Source organism: Salvelinus fontinalis, chromosome 14, assembly GCF_029448725.1.
Source record: "Salvelinus fontinalis isolate EN_2023a chromosome 14, ASM2944872v1, whole genome shotgun sequence".
NCBI lineage: Eukaryota > Metazoa > Chordata > Actinopteri > Salmoniformes > Salmonidae > Salvelinus > Salvelinus fontinalis.
In genome coordinates, this window is record NC_074678.1 from 12317957 (window position 1) to 12333538 (window position 15582).

At 47.9% G+C, this 15582-nt stretch overlaps 1 protein-coding gene across 1 annotated transcript in view; it reads left to right on the forward strand.

Annotated features, from left to right (window-relative positions):
• Nucleotides 1-15582, forward strand: part of herc2 (HECT and RLD domain containing E3 ubiquitin protein ligase 2) — a 341136-nt gene that overhangs the window by 146523 nt on the left and 179031 nt on the right. The window contains exons 55-59 of the mRNA XM_055943959.1: nt 3639-3730; nt 5618-5793; nt 11477-11588; nt 12906-12987; nt 14660-14894. Of these exons, the coding sequence (XP_055799934.1) occupies nt 3639-3730; nt 5618-5793; nt 11477-11588; nt 12906-12987; nt 14660-14894 (697 nt within the window). The remainder of the gene's footprint in view (nt 1-3638; nt 3731-5617; nt 5794-11476; nt 11589-12905; nt 12988-14659; nt 14895-15582) is intronic.

Below are 15582 nucleotides of genomic sequence, written 5' to 3' on the forward strand. Positions count from 1 at the left end.
TCTACTGTGGGGGATAACAGATTGGCAGGCTAGTGATGTTGCTGTTGTCTTGTTGGTTGAGGACATCAATATTTGGCAAGAAGGACCTCAGTGTTGCATCCTGGACTTGCATGTTTAATATGAATGACCATAATGACCATGTGCCTTGTGTCGTTCTGATCACCGTGGATGGACGCCCTAATCGGGTGCATGTGGGTCCGGCGGACCGGTAATTTAAAATGTTTCCAAACGGAAACCCTGACAGACACACTCTGCTGACAGCAGGTACAGGCCTGGTGGTCGTCACAGAGACACAGGCCTGGTGGTCGTCACAGAGACACAGACCTCACAGGCCTGGTGGTCGTCACAGAGACACAGACCTCACAGACCTGGTGGTCGTCACAGACCTCACAGGCCTGGTGGTCGTCACAGAGACACAGACCTCACAGGCCTGGTGGTCGTCACAGAGACACAGACCTCACAGACCTGGTGGTCGTCACAGACCTCACAGGCCTGGTGGTCGTCACAGAGACACAGACCTCACAGGCCTGGTGGTCGTCACAGAGACACAGACCTCACAGGCCTGGTGGTCGTCACAGAGACACAGACCTCACAGACCTGGTGGTCGTCACAGACCTCACAGGCCTGGTGGTCGTCACAGAGACACAGACCTCACAGGCCTGGTGGTCGTCACAGAGACACAGACCTCACAGGCCTGGTGGTCGTCACAGAGACACAGACCTCACAGGCCTGGTGGTCGTCACAGAGACACAGACCTCACAGGCCTGGTGGTCGTCACAGAGACACAGACCTCACAGACCTGGTGGTCGTCACAGAGACACAGACCCTGTTCCAAGTGGCACCGTATTCCCTTCATAATGCTCTCCTTTTGACCTGGGCCCATAGAATAAGGTGCCCCTTGGGTCTCACACAGTCAACGGCAGCTATACTCTATATTCAAAAGTATGTGGACACCCCTTCAAATTAGTGGAATCGGCTATTTCAGACACACCCGTTGCTGACAGGTGCAATAAATTTGAGACCACAGCCATGCAATCTGCATAGATAAACATTGTCAGTAGAATTGCCTTACTGAAGAGCTCAGTGACTTTCAACATGGCACCGTCATTGGATGCCACCTTTCCAACAAGTCAGTTTGTCAAATTTCTGCCCTGCTAGAGCTGCCCTGGTCAACTGTAAGTGTTTTTATTGTGAAGTGGAAACATCTAGGAGCAACAACGGCCCAGCCGCAAGGTGGTAGACCGCACATGGTCACAGAACAGGACCGCCAAGTGCTGAAGAGCGCAGCACGTAAAAATCGTCTGTCACTACCCGAGTTCCAAACAGCCTCTGGAAGCAACGTCAGCACAAGAACTGTTCATCGGGAGCTTCATGAAATGGGTTTCCATGGCAGAGCAGCCGCACACAAGCCTAAGATCACCATTCCAAGCGTCGGCTGGAGTGGTGTAAAGCTTGCGACCATTAGACTCTGGAGCAGTGGAAACACATTCTCTGGAGTAATGAATCACGCTTCACCATCTAGCAGTCCAACAGACGAATCTGAGTTTGGCGGATACCCGAATGCATAGTGCCAACTGTAAAGTTTGGTGGAGGAGGAATAATGGTCTGGGGCTGATTCTGTGCTTCCAACTTTGTGGCAACAGTTTGGGGAAGGCCCTTTCCTGTTTCAGCATGACAATGCCCCCGTGCACAAAGCGAGGTCCATACAGAAATGGTTTGTCAAGATTGGTGTGGAAGAACATGACTGGCCTTCACAGAGCCCTGACCTCAACCCCATCAAACACCTTTGGGATGAATTGGAACGCTGACTGTGAGCCGGGCCTAATCACCCAACATCAGTGCCAGACCTCATTAATGTTCTTGTGGCTGAATGGAAGCAAGTCCCCGCAGCAATGTTCTAACATCTAGTGGAAAGCCTTCCCAGAAGAGTGGAGGCTGTTACAGCAGCAATGTTCCAACATCTAGTGGAAAGCCTTCCCAGAAGAGTGGAGGCTGTTACAGCAGCAATGTTCCAACATCTAGTAGAAAACCTTCCCAGAAGAGTGGAGGCTGTTATAGCAGCAATGTTCCAACATCTAGTGGAAAGCCTTCCCAGAAGAGTGGAGGCTGTTACAGCAGCAACTTTCCAACATCTAGTGGAAAGCCTTCCCAGAAGAGTGGAGGATGTTATAGCAGCAATGTTCCAACATCTAGTGGAAAGCCTTCCCAGAAGAGTGGAGGCTGTTATAGCAGCAATGTTCCAACATCTAGTGGAAAGTCTTCCCAGAAGAGTGGAGGCTGTTATAGCAGCAATGTTCCAACATCTAGTGGAAAGCCTTCCCAGAAGAGTGGAGGCTGTTATAGCAGCAATGTTCCAACATCTAGTGGAAAGCCTTCCCAGAAGAGTGGAGGCTGTTATAGCAGCAATGTTCCAACATCTAGTGGAAAACCTTCCCAGAAGAGTGGAGGCTGTTATAGCAGCAACTTTCCAACATCTAGTGGAAAGCCTTCCCAGAAGACTGGAGGCTGTTATAGCAGCAATGTTCCAACATCTAGTGGAAAGCCTTCCCAGAAGAGTGGAGGCTGTAATAGCAGCAACTTTCCAACATCTAGTGGAAAGCCTTCCCAGAAGAGTGGAGGCTGTTATAGCAGCAAAGGGGGGACCAACTCCATATTAATGCCTGTGATTTTGGAATGAGATGTTTGACCAATGGGTGTCCACATACATTTGATCATAAAGTGTATATCAGAGGTCAGTCACCTGTGGAATGAATTGTGGTTGTAGTGTCTAAATAATACATTATGCATTTAAAAAAAATGAAATGAGCAGTATTCTCATGTTTAAATGACTTGGTTTGTACCAGAGCAGTAATATGTTAGTAATATGTTAGTATTTAAATGACTTGGTTTGTACCAGAGCAGTAATATGTTAGTATTTAAATGACTTGGTTTGTACCAGAGCATTATTATGTTAGTATTTAAATGACTTGGTTTGTACCAGAGCAGTATTATGTTAGTAATATGTTAGTATTTAAATGACTTGGTTTGTACCAGAGCAGTATTATGTTAGTATTTAAATGACTTGGTTTGTACCAGAGCAGTAATATGTTAGTATTTAAATGACTTGGTTTGTACCAGAGCAGTATTATGTTAGTAATATGTTAGTATTTAAATGACTTGGTTTGTACCAGAGCATTATTATGCTAGTATTTAAATGACTTGGTTTGTACCAGAGCAGTATTATGTTAGTAATATGTTAGTATTTAAATGACTTGGTTTGTATCAGAGCATTATTATGCTAGTATTTAAATGACTTGGTTTGTACCAGAGCAGTATTATGTTAGTAATATGTTAGTATTTAAATGACTTGGTTTGTACCAGAGCAGTAATATGTTAGTATTTAAATGACTTGGTTTGTATCAGAGCATTATTATGCTAGTATTTAAATGACTTGGTTTGTACCAGAGCAGTATTATGTTAGTAATATGTTAGTATTTAAATGACTTGGTTTGTATCAGAGCATTATTATGCTAGTATTTAAATGACTTGGTTTGTACCAGAGCAGTATTATGTTAGTAATATGTTAGTATTTAAATGACTTGGTTTGTACCAGAGCATTATTATGCTAGTATTTAAATGCTGGTGTTTTCCCGGTCTAGGTGGCAGTTCCCTGAACAACCTGGTAGAGCTGAAAACTATCAACATCAACCCCACAGACACCACTGTTCCTCTGCTCAACGACTGCAATGAGGTAACTTAAACATTAGCTACATTATCTATATACATTATCAACCCCACAGACACCACTGTTCCTCTGCTCAACGACTGCAGTGAGGTAACTTAAACATTAGCTACATTATCTATATACATTATCAACCCCACAGACACCACTGTTCCTCTGCTCAACGACTGCACTGAAGTACGTTCACTTAATTTAAAGGGGCAATCTGGGATAGGTACATCCATTTTTGGACTTGTATATTAAACTCAGTGGAACGTTTATTAGGTACACCCATCTAGTACTGGGTCGGACCCCCCTTTTGTCTTCAGAACAGCCTGAACTCTTCGGGGCATGGAAAAGTTGCTCAATTGGTATCAAGGGACCTAACGTGTGCCAGGAAAACATTCTCTACACCGCCAGCAGCCTGTACCGTTGACACCAGGCAGGATGGGGCCATGGACTCATGCTGCCTACACCGCCAGCAGCCTGTCCCGTTGACACCGGGCAGGATGGGGCCATGGACTCATGCTGCCTACACCGCCAGCAGCCTGTCCCGTTGACACCAGGCAGGATGGGGCCATGGACTCATGCTGCCTACACCGCCAGCAGCCTGTCCCGTTGACACCAGGCAGGATGGGGCCATGGACTCATGCTGCCTACACCGCCAGCAGCCTTTCCCGTTGACACCAGGCAGGATGGGGCCATGGACTCATGCTGCCTACACCGCCAGCAGCCTGTCCCGTTGACAGCAGACAGGATGGGGCCATGGACTCATGCTGCCTACACCGCCACCAGCCTGTCCCGTTGACACCAGGCAGGATGGGGCCATGGACTTACGCTTACGTCAAGTCCTGACTCTGCATGACGCAACAGGATCTGGGATTTGTCGGACGAGGCCCTGTTTTTCCACTCCTCAGTTTATCCAGTGTTGGTGATGGCGTGCCCACTGGAGCCGCTTCTTCTTGTTTTTAGCTGATAGGAGTGGAACCCGGTGCTGCCGTAGCCCATCTATGACACGGACTGACGACTTGTGCGTTCTGAGATGCAGTTCGGCACACCACTGTTCACCTTCCAGCAGGACAATAACCTCAATCCAATTAAGAATCTGTGGTATAACTTAAAGATTGCTGTACACCACTGTTGCACTGCGCCGTTATCTGCCTGTCTGTGACCCGCCTGTTAGCTTTCACGATTCTTGCCGTTCTCCTTTCGACCTCTGTCATCAACGAGCTGTTTTCACCCACAGGACTGCCGCTGACTGGATGTTTTTTGTGTATCGCCTCGTTCTCTGTAAACCCTAGACACTGTTGTGCGTGAAAACCCCAGGAGGCCGTTTCTGAGATACTGGAACCGGCACGCCACTAAGATCCAGCCGGAAGCCATGTTGTTTCTCACCACACCACTAAGATCCAGCCTGAAGCCATGTTGTTTCTCACCACACCACTAAGATCCAGCCTGAAGCCATGTTGTTTCTCACCACACCACTAAGATCCAGCCTGAAGCCATGTTGTTTCTCACTACACACCTGGCACCGATGATCATACCACTCTCAAAGTCTCTTAGGTCACTGGTTTTGTCCATTCTAACGTTCAATAGAGCAGTAACTGAATGTCTTGATGCCTGTCTGCCTGCTTTATATGGCAAGACACGTGACTCTCTGTCTGTAGGAGCGATCGGACTGATGTACCTAATATACGGGCCATTGATTCTTGAAGAATATAACTTATAAATGAGCTCTTCTGCTGTACCCCCTCAGAACCCCACATTTAGGCTTGTTTTAGTCCACTGTTTGTAAACAATATAATTGTAAATCGAACACTCCAGCTTCAAAAGAGAGAATATGTTGTAATTCCTCAGTACCACGTAACCGGTGTTACCTGTGTGTCCACCAGTACTCACCTGTGTGTTCACTTACAGTACCACAGGTACATAGAGATAGCCATCAAGCAGTGCCGTAGCTCTGGTATCGACTGTAAGATCCACGGCCTGGGTATCGTGGGACGGATCAGAGCAGAGGATGAAGACCTGGCCACCGTGCCGTTCCTGGCTTCAGACAACGAGGAAGAGGAGGATGAGAAGACGCCTACTGGGAGGTGAGGAATGATTCTGTGTTTAAAGTAGTGTCACAATCCTAAATCAACCCCTAGACCATACGCCCTAGACCATACGCCCTAGACCATACGCCCTAGACCATACGCCCTAGACCATACGCCCTAGACCATACGCCCTAGACCATACGCCCTAGACCATACGCCCTAGACCATACGCCCTAGACCATACGCCCTAGACCATACGCCCTAGACCATACGCCCTAGACCATACGCCCTAGACCATACGCCCTAGACCATACGCCCTAGACCATACGCCCTAGACCATACGCCCTAGACCATACGCCCTAGACCATACGCCCTAGACCATACGCCCTAGACCATACGCCCTAGACCATACGCCCTAGACCATACGCCCTAGACCATACGCCCTAGACCATACGCCCTAGACCATACGCCCTAGACCATACGCCCTAGACCATACGCCCTAGACCATACGCCCTAGACCATACGCCCTAGACCATACGCCCTAGACCATACGCCCTAGACCATACGCCCTAGACCATACGCCCTAGACCATACGCCCTAGACCATACGCCCTAGACCATACGCCCTATGTACTTGTGAAGATCTGAAGGGATTTGATTGGTGTTCTCCTGTTTCTTACTATGTTTGAAGTAGGATCGTCTGGGTTCTAGCAGCCTAGGATCGTCTGGGTTCTAGCAGCCTAGGATCTTTTGGGTTCTAGCAGCCCAGGATCGTCTGGGTTCTAGCAGCCCAGGATCGTCTGGGTTCTAGCAGCCCAGGATCGTTTGGGTTCTAGCAGCCCAGGATCGTTTGGGTTCTAGCAGCCCAGGATCGTTTGGGTTCTAGCAGCCTAGGATCGTCTGGGTTCTAGCAGCCTAGGATCGTTTGGGTTCTAGCAGCCTAGGTGCCACTCCATAGAACTGGTTAGAGGGGCCTCCTGTGGTGCCACTCTATAGAACTGGTTAGAGGGGCCTCCTGTGGTGCCACTCTATAGAACTGGTTAGAGGGGCCTCCTGTGGTGCCACTCCATAGAACTGGTTAGAGGGGCCTCCTGTGGTGCCACTCTATAGAACTGTTTAGAGAGGCCTCCTGTGGTGCCACTCCATAGAACTGTTTAGAGAGGCCTCCTGTGATGCCACTCTATAGAACTGTTTAGAGGGGCCTCCTGTGGTGCCACTCCATAGAACTGTTTAGAGGGGCCTCCTGTGGTGCCACTCCATAGAACTGTTTAGAGGGGCCTCCTGTGGTGTCACTCTATATAACTGTTTAGAGGGGCCTCCTGTGGTGCCACTCTATATAACTGTTTAGAGGGGCCTCCTGTGGTGCCACTCCATAGAACTGGTTAGAGGGGCCTCCTGTGGTGCCACTCTATAGAACTGTTTAGAGGGGCCTCCTGTGGTGCCACTCTATAGAACTGTTTAGAGGGGCCTCCTGTGGTGCCACTCCATAGAACTGTTTAGAGGGGCCTCCTGTGGTGTCACTCTATATAACTGTTTAGAGGGGCCTCCTGTGGTGCCACTCTATATAACTGTTTAGAGAGGCCTCCTGTGGTGCCACTCCATAGAACTGTTTAGAGGGGCCTCCTGCGGTACCACTCCATAGAACTGGTTAGAGGGGCCTCCTGTGGTGCCACTCCATAGAACTGGTTAGAGGGGCCTCCTGCGGTACCACTCCATAGAACTGGTTAGAGGGGCCTCCTGCGGTACCACTCCATATAACTGTTTAGAGGGGCCTCCTGTGGTGCCACTCCATAGAACTGTTTAGAGAGGCCTCCTGTGGTACCACTCCATAGAACTGGTTAGAGGGACCTCCTGTGATGCCACTCCATATAACTGTTTAGAGGAGCCTCCTGTGGTGCCACTCCATATAACTGTTTAGAGGGGCCTCCTGTGGTGCCACTCCATAGAACTGTTTAGAGGGGCCTCCTGTGGTGCCACTCCATAGAACTGGTTAGAGGGGCCTCCTGTGGTGCCACTCCATATAACTGTTTAGAGGGGCCTCCTGTGGTGCCACTCTATAGAACTGTTTAGAGGGGCCTCCTGTGGTGCCACTCTATAGAACTGTTTAGAGGGGCCTCCTGTGGTGCCACTCTATAGAACTGTTTAGAGGGGCCTCCTGCGGTACCACTCTATAGAACTGTTTAGAGGGGCCTCCTGTGGTGCCACTCCATAGAACTGGTTAGAGAGGCCTCCTGTGGTGCCACTCTATAGAACTGTTTAGAGGGGCCTCCTGTGGTGCCACTCTATAGAACTGGTTAGATGGGCCTCCTGTGGTGCCACTCCATAGAGCTGTTTAGAGAGGCCTCCTGTGGTGCCACTCCATAGAACTGTTTAGAGGGGCCTCCTGTGGTGCCACTCCATATAACTGTTTAGAGGGGCCTCCTGCGGTGCCACTCCATAGAACTGTTTAGAGGGGCCTCCTGTGGTGCCACTCCATAGAACTGTTTAGAGGGGCCTCCTGCGGTGCCACTCCATAGAACTGTTTAGAGGGGCCTCCTGTGGTGCCACTCTGAATGATGCAATAAAGTTCTTTAGGTCTCTCCAGTATCTTAGAAAACGTCTCAAAAATGGCTGTTTATCCTCTTGGTCTTTCATTCACAATATTCATAAAAAACGAAAATTTCAACAAGTGAAATAAAAAAATTATACGAAACATGTGCCACAATTATTGGCACCCCTAGAAATTCTTATGAGTTAAAATCTAACTGAAGTATATTCCCAAGTTCACCTGAGCGATTAGGAATACTTAAGTGGTAAGCCATGACTTCCTGTTTCACTGGGGAATAAATATGAGGTGACACACAGGCCAAGTTCCCATAGTCATCCATCACTATGGGAAAGACCTGAGAATACAGTAATGATTTGCAACAAAGGTTGTTGAGCTGCACAAGTCAGGAAATGGCTTTAAGAAAATATGCTCAACGGTTGAAAATGCCCATTTCCACTATCAGGGCAATAATGAAGAAGTTTAAAGCAACTGGTGATGTTAACAATCGGCCTGAAAGAGGACGTTAGTCTATATTGACCCCGCGCACAGTGAGGAGGATGGTTAGGACAAAAACATCTACAAGGATCACAGCTGGAGAATTGCAGACTTTAGTTGGGTCTTGGGGGTTCGAAAGTCTCAAACTACGATCAGACACCACCTACATAACATCAAGTTGTTTGGGAGGGTTGCCATAAAAAAAAAGCCTTTGCTGTCATAAAACGACAAACTCAAGCGCCTACAGTTTGCCAAATGTTACTGAAACTTTCAATGGGACCAGGTTCTATGGTCAGAGGAGACCATCATAGAGCTTTTTGGAAATTAAAACCAGAGGTGGGTTTGGCGTAGACAGAAAGATAGCCATGCAGAAAAGTACCTCATCCCCACTGTGAAGTATGGTGGTGGATCTTTGATGTTGTGGGGCTGTATTTCTTCCTAAGGTCCTGGACCACTTGTTAGGATACGTGGTATCATGGACTCCATCAAGTACCAGCAGATGTTAAATCAAAACCTGACTGCCTCTGCTAGGAAGCTTAAACTGGGCCTTGGTTGGATCTTCCAGCAGGACAATGATCCAAAGCACACCTCAAAATCAACACAAAAATGATTCACTGACCACAGAATCAAGGTTTTGCCATGGCCACCCCAGTCCCCTGACCTAAACCCCATGGATGAGCTGAAGAGGAGACTTCACGCTTGGACTCTGAAGAGGAGAGTCCAAGCGTGGACCTGGGAATCTGAAGGATCTGGAGAGATTCTGTATGGAGGAACGGTCTCAGATCCCTTGTCGTGTGTTCTCCAACCTCATTACGCGTTGTAGGAGAAGACTCAGAGCTGTTGTCTTGGCAAAGGGAGGTTGTACAAAGGGATGTTTTGCTGTTGTGGCACACATATATTTTAGAAAAATTGTTATCTTATTAAAAGAAATATAAATGTTTTTTTTTTTAATTTTACTTTAGTTAAAGGTTAGATTTTGTGAATATTTTGAATGAAAGACCAAGAGGATAAACAACAAATATAAAAACATTTGACAGCCCGTTTTGCTCATATTTACGAAGGGTGCCAATATTAGTGCAGGGCATATTGTAGATGAGGAATCTATTCTCTGAAGCTCTGACAAGTTTTGTCTGAAAGTTGTTCACCTAAATCCTCTTCCCATTGGTTCTTAAATAAATAATAATCATTGATTCCCATACTGAGACATTCCAGGGGTTTGATTAAACTTAAACCACCAAGGGTTTCTTCTGATAGCAGTAGTGAGTTATGACACCAAGGGTTTCTTCTGATAGCAGTAGTGAGTTAAACCACCAGGGGTTTCTTCTGATAGCAGTAGTGAGTTATGACACCAAGGGTTTCTTCTGATAGCAGTAGTGAGTTATGACACCAAGGGTTTCTTCTGATAGCAGTAGTGAGTTAAACCACCAAGGGTTTCTTCTGATAGCAGTAGTGAGTTAAACCACCAAGGGTTTCTTCTGATAGCAGTAGTGAGTTAAACCACCAAGGGTCTCTTCTGATAGCAGTAGTGAGTTAAACCACCAAGGGTTTCTTCTGATAGCGGTAGTGAGTTAAACCACCAAGGGTTTCTTCTGATAGCAGTAGTGAGTTAAACCACCAAGGGTCTCTTCTGATAGCAGTAGTGAGTTAGGACACCAAGGGTTTCTTCTGATAGCAGTAGTGAGTTAAACCACCAAGGGTCTCTTCTGATAGCAGTAGTGAGTTAAACCACCAGGGGTTTCTTCTGATAGCAGTAGTGAGTTAAACCACCAAGGGTTTCTTCTGATAGCGGTAGTGAGTTAAACCACCAAGGGTTTCTTCTGATAGCAGTAGTGAGTTAAACCACCAAGGGTCTCTTCTGATAGCAGTAGTGAGTTAAACCACCAAGGGTCTCTTCTGATAGCAGTAGTGAGTTAGGACACCAAGGGTTTCTTCTGATAGCAGTAGTGAGTTAAACCACCAGGGGTTTCTTCTGATAGCAGTAGTGAGTTAAACCACCAAGGGTCTCTTCTGATAGCAGTAGTGAGTTAAACCACCAAGGGTCTCTTCTGATAGCAGTAGTGAGTTAAACCACCAAGGGTCTCTTCTGATAGCAGTAGTGAGTTAAACCACCAAGGGTTTCTTCTGATAGCAGTAGTGAGTTAAACCACCAAGGGTTTCTTCTGATAGCAGTAGTGAGTTAAACCACCAAGGGTTTCTTCTGATAGCAGTAGTGAGTTAAACCACCAAGGGTTTCTTCTGATAGCAGTAGTGAGTTAAACCACCAAGGGTTTCTTCTGATAGCAGTAGTGAGTTAAACCACCAAGGGTCTCTTCTGATAGCAGTAGTGAGTTAAACCACCAAGGGTTTCTTCTGATAGCAGTAGTGAGTTAAACCACCAAGGGTTTCTTCTGATAGCAGTAGTGAGTTAAACCACCAAGGGTTTCTTCTGATAGCAGTAGTGAGTTAAACCACCAAGGGGGGATAATTAGGCTGTGTATTTGGTATAAGTAGTTTCATAGTAAGCGGCGAATGACCTTGACCTTTTCTCTGTTTATTACTAAAACCCTTAACTAGACCAATACAGTCTGACTGGTATCTCATCTCTATTTGATTCATTCTCTGATGATTCCTTCAGAGCACAGTTGGCCTCTGAGTCAGTAGAGATTATGTTGTCCATGTTTAGACCTTTATATCCCTGCTGGGTTCTTACAACAGACTTCCTCTCTTTCTGTTCTGCTAGTCTGGCCCGTAAGAAGTCGTCAGGTCTGGAGTCGACCGCCACCATCCGGACCAAGGTGTTTGTCTGGGGACTCAATGACAAAGACCAGCTGGGCGGACTGAAGGGGTCCAAGGTACTGCCTGGTCTGCTTTGATTTGCCTAAAGTTCACCTTTAACTTGTTTTGACATATAATAGCAAGTTGCATGCCCTGCCAAAACCTGAGGGATCTCTCTTTTCCATCCATTTCCTGTGTTTGAGGAGGGCAAAAATTCCACTTGTTACTTACAGTAAATCTCGCTGGATTGATTGCTTAAATTTTTATCTCGCGATTCTTTCATATTCTTGCTTGTCGTTTTGTCCTGTTATGTTACGACCACGTCAATGTTTGTAATAACCTGTCAAACACGCCCCTGGTAATGGCTGAAATGGGCTCATTGGAAAACATTGGCTATATAAGGACGCTAAAACTTCGCTAAAGAGGAAAAGGAAAAATAACTTTTATTTTGATGGAATTGAAAAAAGCTGAAATGAAAACGACTTCTGAAAAGAATCACTCAGATTCTAGTGATGTAATGTCTGATCTGACGAACAATGTGACGTGTGATCTAGAGCCAAGCTATTGATTTTAATATGAAGGTACCCTGCTATTGACACACTTGTTGAATTACGCAACAGTAATTCATGAGGCCGTGTAGACCGCACAGGTGACGGCAGGTAGGCCTAGACAAAGAACGTTTTTGGTAGTTGCAGTCCTGTCTCACCTATTTATGTGAATATTTTATATAATGAACAAAAATATAAATGCAACCATTTCAAAGATTTACAGTTCATTAGAAGGAAATCTGTCAATTTACATAAATTCTTTAGGTCCTAATTTACGGATTTCACTTGACTGTGCAGGGGCGTAGTCATGGGTGGGCCTGGGAGGGCACAGGCCCACCCACTGGGGAGCCAGGCCCAGCCAATCAAAGGGCTTTATTAAAGACAGAAATACTCCAACACTTCACATGTTGCGTTTATATTTTTGTTCAAGTTTATATGCAAATAAAACCAGTGTATTTGTGCAAATGAGGCACATATAATTTTCTTTATTTTAACACAAAATATATGAACAAATACCTGGATAGCATTAGAAAATGTATATATGAGTGCATTCTAAGAAATTAAAAAGTGAAATTTTACAATAAATTGAATAACAGAATTCCCATCAAAATCCCATAATTATTTGTCCGTGCCAGTAAAAATTATGTGCTGTTATTCAGTCAATGTCGGATGGATTTGAAATAATCTTAAAGTTTGGAGTATCTCCATCCATTGTCCCAACTGTGTTGCATTTCTTCGAATAGTTTTTACATATAATGTTCAAAACAAATGAAATACATGAGGAAGGTTAACAGCTGTCTAATTGTTTAGTCTGATCCGCTGCATGTCGGTGCTCTTCCTACTCAGATCAAGGTCCCGTCCTTCTCTGAGACCCTCTCAGCCCTCAACGTGGTGCAGGTGGCCGGCGGCTCCAAGAGTCTGTTCGCAGGTCAGTAAAGATGCCTGCTGTATGAGGGCAATGCCTGCTGTATGAGAGGGCAGTGCCTGCTGTATGAGAGGGCAATGCCTGCTGTATGAGAGGGCAGTGCCAGCTGTATGAGAGGGCAGTGCCTGCTGTATGAGAGGGCAATGCCTGCTGTATGAGGGCAATGCCAGCTGTATGAGAGGGCAATGCCTGCTGTATGAGGGCAATGCCTGCTGTATGAGAGGGCAATGCCTGCTGTATGAGAGGGCAATGCCAGCTGTATGAGGGCAGTGCCTGCTGTATGAGGGCAATGCCAGCTGTATGAGAGGGCAATGCCTGCTGTATGAGAGGGCAGTGCCTGCTGTATGAGGGCAATGCCTGCTGTATGAGAGGGCAGTGCCTGCTGTATGAGGGCAATGCCTGCTGTATGAGAGGGCAATGCCTGCTGTATGAGAGGGCAGTGCCAGCTGTATGAGAGGGCAGTGCCTGCTGTATGAGAGGGCAATGCCTGCTGTATGAGAGGGCAGTGCCTGCTGTATGAGAGGGCAGTGCCTGCTGTATGAGGGCAATGCCAGCTGTATGAGAGGGCAATGCCTGCTGTATGAGAGGGCAGTGCCTGCTGTATGAGGGCAATGCCTGCTGTATGAGAGGGCAGTGCCTGCTGTATGAGGGCAATGCCTGCTGTATGAGAGGGCAATGCCTGCTGTATGAGAGGGCAATGCCTGCTGTATGAGAGGGCAATGCCTGCTGTATGAGAGGGCAATGCCTGCTGTATGAGAGGGCAATGCCTGCTGTATGAGAGGGCAGTGCCTGCTGTATGAGAGGGCAATGCCTGCTGTATGAGAGGGCAATGCCTGCTGTATGAGAGGGCAATGCCTGCTGTATGAGAGGGCAATGCCTGCTGTATGAGGGCAATGCCTGCTGTATGAGAGGGCAGTGCCAGCTGTATGAGAGGGCAGTGCCTGCTGTATGAGAGGGCAATGCCTGCTGTATGAGGGCAGTGCCTGCTGTATGAGAGGGCAGTGCCTGCTGTATGAGAGGGCAATGCCTGCTGTATGAGGGCAGTGCCTGCTGTATGAGAGGGCAATGCCTGCTGTATGAGAGGGCAGTGCCTGCTGTATGAGAGGGCAGTGCCTGCTGTATGAGAGGGCAGTGCCAGCTGTATGAGAGGGCAATGCCTGCTGTATGAGAGGGCAATGCCTGCTGTATGAGAGGGCAGTGCCTGCTGTATGAGAGGGCAGTGCCTGCTGTATGAGGGCAGTGCCTGCTGTATGAGGGCAATGCCTGCTGTATGAGAGGGCAATGCCTGCTGTATGAGAGGGCAGATGCCAGCTGTATGAGAGGGCAGATGCCAGCTGTATGAGAGGGCAGTGCCTGCTGTATGAGAGGGCAGTGCCTGCTGTATGAGAGGGCAGATGCCAGCTGTATGAGAGGGCAGATGCCAGCTGTATGAGAGGGCAGTGCCTGCTGTATGAGAGGGCAGTGCCAGCTGTATGAGAGGGCAGTGCCTGCTGTATGAGAGGGCAGTGCCTGCTGTATGAGAGGGCAGTGCCTGCTGTATGAGAGGGCAATGCCTGCTGTATGAGAGGGCAATGCCTGCTGTATGAGAGGGCAGTGCCTGCTGTATGAGAGGGGAAGGGGGGGGTGTGTGTGTGTGTGTGTGTGTGTGTGTGTAACTGACTTCCCTGTGTTCCAGTGACGGCCGAGGGGAAGGTGTATTCGTGTGGGGAGGCCACTAACGGGCGTCTGGGCCTGGGTCTGTCCAGCGGTACCATCCCTATCCCCCGCCAGATCACTGCTCTCAGTAACTACGTCGTGAAGAAGGTTGCGGTGCATTCTGGGGGACGCCACGCCATGGCCCTCACCGTGGATGGGAAGGTGTTCTCCTGGGGAGAGGGAGACGACGGGAAACTGGGACACTTCAGCAGGATGTAAGTTATATACCCTGCATAGTGCTCTACTTTAGACCAGGACCCAGAGGGATAGTGTACTACTTTAGACCAGGGCCGATAGGGGTAGTGCACTACTTTAGACCAGGACCCATAGGGATAGTGTACTACTTTAGACCAGGGCCGATAGGGGTAGTGCACTACTTTAGACCAGGGCCCATAGGGATAGTGTACTACTTTAGACCAGGGCCCATAGGGGTAGTGCACTACTTTAGACCAGGGCCCATAGGGATAGTGTACTACTTTAGACCAGGACCCATAGGGGTAGTGCAACACTTTTGACCAGGGCCCATAGGGATAGTGCACTACTTTAGACCAGGGCCCATAGGGGTAGTGCACTACTTTAGACCAGGGCCCATAGGGGTAGTGCACTACTTTAGACCAGGGCCCATAGGGGTAGTGCACTACTTTAGACCAGGGCCCATAGGGGTAGTGCACTACTTTAGACCAGGGCCCATAGGGGGTAGTGCACTACTTTAGACCAGGGCCCATAGGGGTAGTGCACTACTTTAGACCAGGGCCCATAGGGGTAGTGCACTACTTTAGACCAGGGCCCATAGGGGGTAGTGTACTACTTTAGACCAGGGCCCATAGGGGTAGTGCACTACTTTAGACCAGGGCCCATAGGGGTAGTGTACTACTTTAGACCAGGGCCCATAGGGGTAGTGCA